At 46.1% G+C, this 12,397-nt stretch overlaps 1 protein-coding gene across 1 annotated transcript in view; it reads left to right on the top strand.

The window, feature by feature from the left end:
- NUP133 (nucleoporin 133) overlaps positions 1 to 12,397 on the top strand; it is a 257,731-nt gene that overhangs the window by 33,093 nt on the left and 212,241 nt on the right. Inside the window, exon 6 of the mRNA XM_069769500.1 lies at positions 663 to 833. Within this exon, the coding sequence (XP_069625601.1) occupies positions 663 to 833 (171 nt within the window). The remainder of the gene's footprint in view (positions 1 to 662; positions 834 to 12,397) is intronic.

Raw genomic sequence — 12,397 nt, 5'->3', positions numbered from 1 at the left:
TACGAAATGTAAGCCAAACCTCTAACTTGGTAAGGCTTCACGGACCCCTGCATATATGGTAGTAAATTGCATGTCGCAATATTATACACCCCTAAGAGATCACAATGCCTCAATATGTATTGTACATTCTTCTAGAAGATTCCCACATAAAGTGTGAAGAGGAATATATCATGTGAAAGTAGTTAGAAGACCAAATACTAATACACACACACACAAAATAATGAAGATCAGTCTAGCTGTGAGAAATGGTCAACATAATTGCAGTGTGTTCAAAATCTGCCCCTGTCACGTGTCTTTTGTTATTACATGGCTGTATGTGGACTTGATTATTTACCCTATTTTTGGGTAAATAAAATGTTTGTCACCCTTTTACTGCCTTTTCTAAGTAAGGTTGGGTGATCAAAAAACATTTGATATTTTCGTTTACTCTATGGCTTAGTTATTTGATCCTGCAATGTTTTGCTCATTTTTACTATACACAGCAATATCACAAGTGCAGTAATGCCGCTGTCGTCTTCTGAAGTTTGAGAATCGTCTATAAGGAGAAAAATGTATTTGTTGGCTGTATTATCAAGCTCTATATGAGATTCATTGGTACAAGCCGATTATTTTGTCTTCTCACGATTAATGTTCTAAAATAAAATGTATTTATTTATTTCCAGGCTGGCAGTTATATATTGTCATCTGAAAAGAACCTACATGTTCGTTTAATACCAGATGTTTCTGGAAAGATCTGTCAACGATTTTTGCAGCAGGGGCAAGGCATGCTCTCAGGAATTGGCCGCAGAGTTTCCACACTTTTTGGTATTTTATCTCCTTCAATAGAATCATCGGTAAGTTTTTGTAATACGTTTTACAGAGTTAGCCCTTGATCCCTTGCGTCGCTATGTTGCCGTGAGGTATATAAATACTGTCTGTTAGGCCTAGCTATAGATATATCTAGATGAACAGCGGGTGAGATAAGTATTGAACACATCACCAATTTTCTGAGTAAGTCTAGTTTCTGAAGGCACTTTTGACGTGAAATTCTAATCAGATGTAGGTAACCATACATCCAATCCACAAGCAAATAAATCAAACCGCCGATTACAGTCATGAATATGCGGCTCCACCTCCCATAGGGGTGGAGCCGCATATTCATTACTGTAATGGGCGGCCCCACGTGACCGCTCATACAGGAGAAGGTGCGGCGAGGACAGGAAGCTGCGAGGGAGCCGGGTGAGTATTTTATTAACTGCGGGCGGGCGCACGGGGTGGGAGGGGGGTGGGGACAGGAATCTTTATTTTAAACACGAAAAAACAAAAAAAAGGATTTTTCATATCTTCTTTCCAGCGAACGCTGCTGGACAGAAGATATGAATGGCGGCTTCAGCACCAGATGCAGGGGACAGCGCTTATCTCTAGCACTGTCTCCTGCACGCTCCGTGTGGTACCCAGTCGGCACACGGGCGGCACACGTGTGCCACACTGATGTGCCACATAAACGCACGGGGACGGATAATTCCGGTACCGGAATTATCTGGACGTGTGAGACTGCCCTGAGTGTGGTACCCCCACCCCAGGCTGGGCTTTCTCTTTATCACAATCGGTAGCGGATCTAACTCTGTTGTCTCAGACTCTGTCCGTGCTTGATCGATTTCCCCTGCAGGCTCCCGCAGTAGCCAGCGGGTCGCAGGAACCTCCATCCGAGCCTTCCATTATAAGCTGCAAAAGGCCCAGACAGGAACGCCGGTCTGAGTCCTTTTCTCGTTCCATCTCGCCCCACGGTCCTTCTCTGCGGTCGGCTTCCTCCCGGTCCTCCTCCCCTGAGTCAGGCGAGGAGTTCAATGATGCGCCCTCAGAGGATATTTCAGAGCTAGATTCTAACCAAATCACTGCAATGAGGGATATGGTTCAGAATCTCATTGGAGCGATAAATCAGACCTGTGGCATCAAGGAGTCCTCTATGGAACCCGCAGATCAGGCGGTTTCGTTTAGACGGGCCAAACAGCCTTCCAAGTTTTTCGCTCCTCACCCTGAATTCGAGGAGATCATGACCATAGAAAGAGAGAATCCGACAAGATGTTTTCAGAGGGGAAAGCATCTTGGCATTTTATATCCCGTTTCTCCAGAACTTGCCGCCAATTGGACCAATTCTCCCTCGGTGGATCCCCCACTTCCCAGGCTGTCCACCCACACGGTCCTTCCACTGTCCAGCGGAGCATCTCTGAACGATTCTAACGATAGTCATAGAATCCTTTGCGAAGTCAGCCTTTGAAGCGGCCGCAGCTACTCTATGCACGGCTTTTGCTTCCACTTGGGTTTCAAAATCCATATCAGAATGGGCCAAACCACTCCTTCGGGGCATCCTGGACGGGGCTCCACCCGGACAGCTGGCGGAGCTTGCCAACCAGATTTCTCATGCGGGTGAATACCTGGTCTCCGCCTCACTGGATGCCGCGTCTTGTGTGGCTCAGGCGTCCAGCAATGCTGTTACCATCTGCCGGACCGTTTGGCTCAAGGCCTTGCAGGCGGACTTGTCTTCTAAAAAGTCCCTTACCAGCCTGCCTTTTCAAGGTTCTCTTTGGTTCTAAGGCTGGTTTCACATTTGCGTTTTTTGCCGCTGCGTTTAAACGCATATAAACGTATGCGTTTTTTTCCCTATATTTAACATTAAAAACGCATGCGTTTTTTTTGTACGCGTTTGGCCGCGTTTGACGTTGCATGCGTCATTTCTATGCTGGCGTTTTTTTGCGGAAATGCAACATGTAGTAATTTCTAGAGGCGTTTTTTGCCGCAAAAAAAGCATGCGTTTTTTTTTTTGCGGCAAAAAAACGTATTGTTGTCTATGTAAACGCATGCGTTTTTAAGCACATGCATTTGGTTGCGTTTTTAAATGCATGCGTTGCAATAGAAAAAAACAAGTCTACACACTGATAAGCCACCCCCCCATCAAGGTGATTAAAGGGATCCAAACCCTAACCCTAGGGATCCAAACCCTACCCCTAACCCTAGGGATTCTAACCCTAGGGATCCAAACCCTAGCCCTAACCCTACCCCTAATCCTAGGGATCCAAACCCTAACCCTAGGGATCCAAACCCTAACCTTAGCCCTAACCCTACCCCTAACCCTAGGGATCCAAACCCTAGCCCTAGGGATCTTAACCCTAGCTCTAACCCTAGCCATTTCTATTTATAGTGGGTTTTCTAGTTGATTTTTATGATTGGCAGCTGTCACACACTAAAGACGCTTTTTATTCCAAAAAATATTTTTTGCGTTACCACGTTTTGAGAGCTACAATTTTTCCATATTTTGGTCCACAGTGTCATGTCACACGCCCTCTGTAGTCCCATTGGCGGTGTCTGGATCTTGATTTTTCTCTTGTGAAATTTCTCATCATGTGTATCAAAAACGCAAACGCAGGAAAAAACGCATGTAAACGCGTAAAAATGCGGCGTTTTTTTTACCGCAAACGAAAACGCATGCGTCTAAAAAACGCAGCGTTTGTACGCGTTTACATGCGTTTTTTTCAACACCTGCGGATGCGTTTTAAACGCTGCGTTTTTAAACGCAAATGTGAAACTAGCCTAAGCTGGACCAAATCATTAAGGACGCCACCGGGGGCACAAGTTCTCTTCTTCCCCAGTCTAAACCTCGTCGCCCTCCTCCTAGATGGCAATTTCGGTCCTTTCGGCCTTTTCGTCACTTCGCGGCGTCAAACTCCTTTTCCCAGCAGCAACAGAGGCCACAGGCACGTCAAGAGAAGAAGACGGTGTACTTTAGACCCACTACTTCGTGGCACTCTCGCTACTCCCAGAATAGATCCTCCAGGTCTAGAACTGGAAGATCCACCTCGGCATGACTCATGGCAAGACACCAGCCCACTTCCCAGGCTGGGCGGCTGTCTCCTCTTCTTCAAGGACGTCTGGATCTCCTCAGTAGAGGACGCATGGGTCAGGGAAGTTGTATCCTCGGGATACAAAATAGAGTTCATTTCACGGCCCCGGGATCGTTCTTCGAATCCCGACCTCCAAGAGACCCCGCTCTAGTTCCGGGTTTCTTCGCAGCCATCGCTTATCTCCTCAAAGCGGGGGTAATAGTTCACGTCCCAGAAAAAGAACGGTTCACAGGTTTCTATTCCAATCTTTTTGTGGTACCGAAAAAAGACGGCAAGGTTCGTCCCATTCTGGATCTAAAATTGCTGAACAAGAGTTTGTCTAAGACACTTCATTATGGAATCCCTTCGTTCAGTAATTGCTTCCATGGAGGCTCAAGACTTTGTGTTCCATAGAAATACAGGACGCCTACCTCCATGTCCCAATATTCCCGGGACATCACCAATTTCCTCCATTTTGCGGTGCTCCAGGACCATTTTCAGCTCGTCGCCCTGCCGTTCAGTCTTGCTACCGCTCCCAGGGTTTTCACGGAGATCATGGCGGCGCTGATAGCCATCTTGAGGGTCAGAGGCCTGGTTCTGTTTCCGTGCCTCGACGACATCCTCATCAAGGCTCCGTCTTTTTCTCAGGCTCACGAAAGTCTGTCCATCGTCCTCGACACCCTAGCCCGCTTCGGGTGGCTGGTCAACCGGAAGAAGTCTTGCCTTATTCCTTCTCAGCGCATCGTTTTTCTGGGCATGCTCTTCGACACTCGTCAGACCAAAGTCTTTGTTCCCGAAGACGAGATCCATTCTTCGTCGGGACGTATGCTTGCTCCAGGGTCCTCGGTTTCCCTCCTTCCGATCAGCCATGAAGGTTCTGGGGAGGGTGATGACAGCATTTCACCCAATTTCACTCGCGACCTCTTCAGCAGGCCATCCTGTCTCAGTGGGACAGGTCTGTCTTCTCCCTGGATCGTCCGATCCGACACTCTCCCCGGGTCAAATGGTCTCTCAACTGGTGGCTGACGTCACCTCTCATCACCCAGGGCAGGTCCTTCCTTCCAGTTCACTGGCAGGTTGTGACAACGGACGCCAGCCTGCTCGGCTGGGGTGCGGTGTTTCGCCACCTGACTCTTCTCTGCCAATCAATGTCCTCGAGATTCGGGCCATCTTTCTCTCCCTTCATCACTGGGAAAGGATTCTCACGGGTTTTCCTATCCGAATCCAGAGAGGACAATGCCACGGCGGTGGCATATGTCAACCATCAGGGGGGTACTCGGAGCTGGTATCAAAGATCCTCCTCTGGGCAGAGTCAATTGTTCCAGTGATATCCGCGGTGCATATCCCCGGTGTGGACAATTGGGCCGCCGACTTCCTCAGCTGCGAGGGTCTTGAGGCAGGGGAATGGTCCTTGCATCAGGAGGTCTTCCATCAGATTTGTCTTCGATGGGGGACTCCTGACGTGGACCTCACGGCATCCCGAATGAACAGGAAGGTTCCTCGGTTCGTCTCCAGGTCTCACGACCCTCTTGCAGTGGGCGTCGACGCTCTGGCCATTGCTTGGTTGGAGTTCGTGCTGCCCTATCTGTTCCCACCCCTTCCCTTGCTTCCCAAGCTGTTGAAAAAGATCAAAGCGGAAGGGGTGCTGGTCATTCTGATCGCCCCGGATTGCCCCAGGAGAGCTTGGTTTGCGGAGATCGTCAGTCTTCTCGCGGACGCCCCCTGGCGCCTTCCAGACAGGCCCGATCTGCTGTTTCAGGGTCCGATCTGCCACCCAAATTCTCAGTCGCTCAGTTTAACGGTGTGGCTGTTGAGACCGCAGTTCTAAGAGCGTCTGGCCTTTTGAACCGGGTGATTCACACCATGATCCAGGCTTGGAAGCCTTCATCTTCCAGGATCTACTATCGTACCTGGAAGGCTTACTTCCGTTGGTGCGAGTCAAACCGCGTTTCATCTATGTCCTTTTCCCTGCCTTCCATCCTTGCCTTCCATCAGGCAGGACTGGATTCGGGCCTTGCTCTGAGTTCCCTAAAGGGCCAGGTCTACACTCTCTATCCTTTTTCAGAAGACGTTATCTTCTCGGCCACAGGTTAAGACCTTCCTTCAATGAGTAGCCCATGCTGTTCCTCCGTACAGGGCCCCTGTGGATTCATGGAATTTAAATCTTGTGCTGGACGTTCTGAGCGGTTCCCCCTTTGAGCCTCTCAGGGAGGATTCCCTGTCAGTTCTATCTTGGAAGGTGGCCTTTCTTGTGGCCATCACTTCTATCCGCTGCGTTTCTGAGTTGGCGGCCCTTTCTTGCCGACCTCCTTTCTTGGTTATCCACTAGGACAAGGTGGTCCTCAGGCCTCCGCCTTCCTTCCTAAGGTGGTTTCCACCTTCCACCTCAACGAGGACATTGTTCTACATTCCTTTTGTCCAGCTCTGACTCATCCTCTAGAGCGATCGTTGAACAAGCTGGACCTCGTCAGTGCAGTGAGGATCGACCTGGCTAGAACGGCCGCTTTCCGGAAGACGGACTCTTTTTTCGTCATTCCTGATGGCACGCGTAGAGGCCTGCCAGCTTCCAAGGCGACTATTGCTCGCTGGATCAGAACTGCAATTTTGGAGGCTTACCGGGTCAAGAACAGAGTGCCCCCTCCTGGGATCAAGGCTCACTCTACCCGGGCAGTCAAGCCCGACTGGGCGGTACACCACAGGGCTTCCGCCCTACAGCTTTGCAAAGCGGCAACCTGGTCTTCCATCCACACGTTCGCCAAAGTTTACAAGGTCCATACCTACGCTTTGGCGGACGCCAGCCTAGGCAGAAGGATCTTGCAGGCGGCAGTGGTGAGTCCTCTGACCTGATGGAAGTCTGTTTTTCCCCACCCCAGGGACTGCTTTGGGACGTCCCATGGTTTCCTGTGTCCCCCAATGAGAGGCGATAGAGAAAACAGGATATTTGGTTGCTTACCGTAAAGTCTGTTTCTCGGAGCCTCTATTGGGGGACACAGCGCCCTCCCATGTTATTCAGTTTCTGTTGTTCTGTGTTCTATGACTGTTCTCACGTTTACAGTTCTCACGTTTGTGGTTATGTTTCAACCTTATTGTTTTTCTCCTACTTCTTCCCCACTAACTGAAGTGCATAATGCCAGTCGGAGGGGTGTACACTGCAGAGGAGTAGCTATCTTTTTTTGTACATAGTGTCAGCCTCCTAGTGGCAGCAGCATACACCCATGGTTTCCTGTGTACTCCAATGGAGGCTCCGAGAAACAGATGTTACAGTAAGCAACCAAAAATCCTGTTATCCAGTTGGTGGTCATAGGGGCCCAGACAACCTCGATGTGATAGTACGTCGAATGTCAGAAAGGGGTTAATAATGAGAAGTGACACAGGGAAAAAGTATTGAACTCCTGAATAAAGGTAGGGGTACAACGCGATGGAAGTCATGACACCAGCTAGAATCTATCAGTAATTAGAAAGCAATCTTGCCACTTAGTGAAAGTATCAGCTGGTTCAACTGATGATGGCTTGTAAAAAGGTGTCTCATTACCAAGGTGCCACACAAGAAATCTCCCAGGATGAGCAAAGCCAGTAAGAGGTCTCAAGACTTTCTCAACCTTATTGTTGCAAAACATACTAATGGAATTGGTTACAGAAGAAATTCTAAACTTTTGAAGCTTCAAGTGACCTCTGTTGGGCCATAATCCTGAAGTGTAAAGAATATAATTTCACCATAAACGGGCAACGACTAGGTGCTCCTTGCAAGATTTCAGACAGACGAGTGAAAATAACTATCAGAAGAGTTGATAAAGAGCCAAGGACCCTCTGTGGAGAGCTACAGAATGACCTGGAATCAGCATTTACAACTGTTTCAAACAATAAGTAATGCACTTAAACTCCATTGCTTGTATGCACGCTCACCATGCAATACTCACTTACTGAGCAAAAAGCATGTTCAAGGGCATTTAAAGTTTGCTCAAAAATGTATGGTGTGCGGATGTTTTTCAGCATATGGTACTGGCAAACCATGGTATTTGTGGAAGGATGAATGGACAAATGTACCTAGGCATTCCTGATAAAAATCTGCTACCATCTACCAGGATGATGAAAATGAAATGAGGGTGGCCATTTCAGCAACACAATGATCCCAAAACATACAGCCAAAGAAACTCTCAGTTGGTTTCAGAGAACAACAATAGAGCTGCTAGAATGGTCCGGGCATAATTTATGGAAGGAATTAAAGCTCGGTGTTCATAGGAGCCTACAGAACCGTCAGGATGTGAAAAGTGTTCTGTGTAGAAAAAAGGGGCCATAATCGCACCTTAACAATGCATGCGACTAGTTTCTCCATAAAGGAGGCATCTTGAAGTTGTCATCACCCACAAAGGCCTTTGCATGAAGTATTAAATACAGCACATTTCAGCAAGTGTCTTCAATGCTTTTTTGTTTTTTTTTCCCTCTCCCATGTTATTTCTCATTACAAATAGGACATCTATCGTTTGATTTCTTTGCCTTTTCTTGTAGAATTTCATTTCAATAGCACCTTTTAGAAACATATTTACTTAAAAAATTGGTGATGTGTTCAATACTTATTTCACTCCCTGTTTCCAAGACTTTTTAGTGCAAATTGGCCAAAAATCTAATATATATATATATATATATATATATATATATATATATATATATATATATAATATATAATATATATAAAATTGTTTAAGGGTCTGTTTGTTACCGAAATCCCGTGTCGCTGATCGGTCGCGCCCGACCGGCCTAGCCAGCTTACATAAATAAACTACATACATATATTAGAACGAGAATAACATGAAGGACAGTCTGTGAGGGAGAGAATAACATGGAGGACAGTCTGTGAGGCGAGAATAACATGGAGGACAGTGTATGAGGGCGAGAATAACATGGAGGACAGTCTGTGAGGGAGAGAATAAAAATTTTCCCTGTTTAAGTTTCATATGGTAAAATAAATGGTGTCTTTGAAAACTATAAGTCATCCTGTAGAAAACAAGCTGTCATACGGCGATAGATGACTAATAAAGTTTTGACTCTTAAAATAAAGACAGGAGAAAAACAATGGCAGTGTGTCCAATGGGATAAAACATAAATGTAAGCACTAGTGATGAGCGAATATACTCGTTAATCGAGATTTCTCGAGCACGCTCGGGTGTCCACCGAGTGTTTTTTTTTTTTTTTTTTTTTTTTTTTAAGTGCTCGGAGATTGTTTTTCTTGCCGCAGCTGAATGATTTACATCTGTTAGCCAATGCAAGTACATGTGGGGATTCCCTAGCAACCAGGCAACCCCCACATGTACTTATGCTGGCTAACAGATGTAAATCATTCAGCTGCGGCAATAAAAACTAAAACTCCGAGCACTAAAAAATACTCTGAGGACCATCGAGCATGCTCGAGAAATCTCGAGTAAATTCACTCATCATTAATAGGCACCAATGTTTATATGAATACTAGATGGTGGCCCGATTCTAACGCATCGGGTATCTACTATATAATTGTCTAAGGGTCACTTCCGTCTTTCTGTCTGTCCTTCTGTCTTTCTTTCTTTCTGTCATGGAAATCCCAAGTCGCTGATTGGTCGTGGCCGTTTTGCCGCGACCAATCAGCGATGGGCACAGTCCGGCGGCGAAATGGCCGCTCCTTACCAGTCAGCGCTCACGCAGGGTTAATGGCAGCATTATGCCACGATGTAACGCACTCCGTTAACGCTGCTATTAATCCTGTGTGACCAACTTTTTACTATTGATGCTGCCTATGCAGATCAATAGTAAAAAGATCTAATGTTAAAAATAATTAAAAAAATAAATCATTATATTCTCACCTTCCGGCGCCTTTCCCGCTCCTCGCGACGCTGCTGTGACCGGTCCATACATTGCGGTCTCGCGAGATGATGACGTAGCGGTCTCGCAAGACCGCAATGCACTCTTGGGACCGGACCGGAGCGTCGCGAGGAGCATCGGTAAACTCCTCGGCTGGATCCGGGGGCCGACGGAAGGTGAGTATATAACGATTTTTTATTTTAATTTATTTTTTTTTAACATGGATAGGGTCGCCGAGGACTTCACCCGTGTGACTGACCTTCAGGTAATTCATCCATGTCTGCACATAGCATTGTGTCTATTGTTTAGAATCATGTATCACATCAGAGGATGAGTATAGCTCACCTCAGAACAGTATGGAAGCATGAGCATATTTCATTAGATGGTTTTGTAACATCACAGGTATCACAAATAGTGGCTGTTATGTGCATATGATATATATTGTACCGGTGTGTTTTACATGCCAGTATACTGTGTCGGTCCACTGTTGGGATGTAGCCTATGTAATTTGTGTGTCCCTCATTTTTATGGTCTAGTACCCTCTTTTTCCATTTACATATCTTGTTTTTAAGAATTATTTTATTCAATAAATTATCAGTTTTTAGCAGTACCATGGTCTAGGTCACTTTATTTCCATTTGGGTGATCAAAAACCTCACGTGATACAGTAGTTGTTACGGTACTTGGTCCTCCAGTTGAGAAGGACATTAATAATATAATATTGAGCAATTTTTTTGTGAATATACATCTCTGTGCTGTATACTATGTGGGCTGTGCTATGTACTACGTGGCTGTGCAATATACTACATCGGTGTGCTCTATACTACGTGGCCTGTGTTATATACTGCATGGGCAGTGTTATATACTACATCTCTATGCTATATACTATGTGGGCTGTGCTATATACTATGTGATTTTGGTATATATTACGTGGCTGGGCAATATACTACATCGCTGTGCTCTATACTACGTGGCCTGTGTTATATACTGCATGGGCAGTGTTATATACATCTCTATGCTATATACTATGTGGGCTGTGCTATATACTATGTGATTTTTGGTATATATTATGTGGCTGGGCAATATACTACATCGCTGTGCTCTATACTACGTGGCCTTTGTTATATACTGCATGGGCTGTGCTATGTACTACATCTCTGTGCTATATACTACATCTCTGTGCAATATATTACGTGGCTGTGCAATATATTACGTGGCTGTGCAATATAGTACCTGGCTGTGCAATATAGTACCTGGCTGTGCAATATAGTACCTGGCTGTGCAATATAGTACCTGGCTGGGCAATATACTACCTGGCTGGGCAATATACTACCTGGCTGGGCAATATAGTACCTGGCTGGGCAATATAGTACCTGGCTGGGCAATATAGTACCTGGCTGGGCAATATACTACCTGGCTGGGCAATATATTACGTCTGTGCTATATACTACGTGGCGCCTGGCCGCGAACAATCAGTGACAGGCGCAGTTCGCCCGCGAATTGGCACGGAATTTGAACCACGCTTAGCTAATTGGTCGCAGCTGGCCAAATCCTGTGTATAAATTTCATTATTCTGAAAACTTCATAAATAAACTACATACATATTCTAGAATACCCGATGCGTTCGAATCGGGCCACCATCTAGTCTACTATATAATCGTCTAATTCTGTCTTTGTCAGTAACGGAAATCCCGCATCACTGATTGGTCGTGGGCAGCTGGCGAGACCAATCAGCGACAGGCTCAGTCCGGCCGCGAATTGGCGCGGGATTTGAACCACGCTTCGCTGATTGGTCGCGCCCGGCCAACCGCATCAGCGACAGGCGCAGTTCGGCCGCGAATTGGCGCGGGATTTGAACCATGCTTCACTGATTGGTCGTGCCCGGCGGGCCGCATCAGCGACAGGCGCAGTCCAGCCACGAATTGACGCAGGATTTGAAACGCACTTTGCTGAATGGTCGCAACCGGCCGGGACCAATCGGTGATATAGGCGCGGGATTTAAACACCACTTCACTGATGATGTTTATATTTTACTCGGAAAATCCTATGTATTCATTGCATTTTTCTTAAATCTTCATAAACTAACTACATACCGTATATACTCGAGTATAAGCCGAGACCCCTAATGTTGCCACAAAAAACTGGGAAAACTTAATGACTCAAGTATAAGCCTAGGGTGGAAAATGCAGCAGCTACCGGTAAATGTCAAAAATAAAAATACATGCCAATAAAAGTAAAATTGAGACATCAGTAGGTTGTGTTTTTGAAAATCCATATTGAATCAGGAGCCCCATATAATGCTCCATATGGTTCATGATGGGCCCCATAAGATGCTCCATATTAAAATATGTCCCATATAATGCGGCACAAATGCTGATTATGGCTCCATAAGATGCTCCATACAGGCACTTTCCCCATACAATGCTGCACAAATGCTGATTATGGCCCCATAAAATGCTCCATGGACACATTTGCCCCATATAATGCTGCACAAATGCGGATTATGGCCCCATAAGATGCTCTATAGAAATATTTGCCCTGTATGATTCTCCACAAATGCTGAATATGGTCCTATAAGATGCTCCATAGAGATATTTGACCCATATGCTGTTGCTGCGATTAAAAAAAAAAATTAAAAAAATGACATACTCCCCTCTGGTCGCTCAGGGTTTCGGCACTTGCTATAGTCACCTTTCCCCGTTCCACCGCTGG

The sequence above is a fragment of the Ranitomeya imitator genome, chromosome 5 (assembly GCF_032444005.1).
Source record: "Ranitomeya imitator isolate aRanImi1 chromosome 5, aRanImi1.pri, whole genome shotgun sequence".
Classification (NCBI taxonomy): domain Eukaryota; kingdom Metazoa; phylum Chordata; class Amphibia; order Anura; family Dendrobatidae; genus Ranitomeya; species Ranitomeya imitator.
This window is presented reverse-complemented; position numbering and strand designations above follow the sequence as displayed.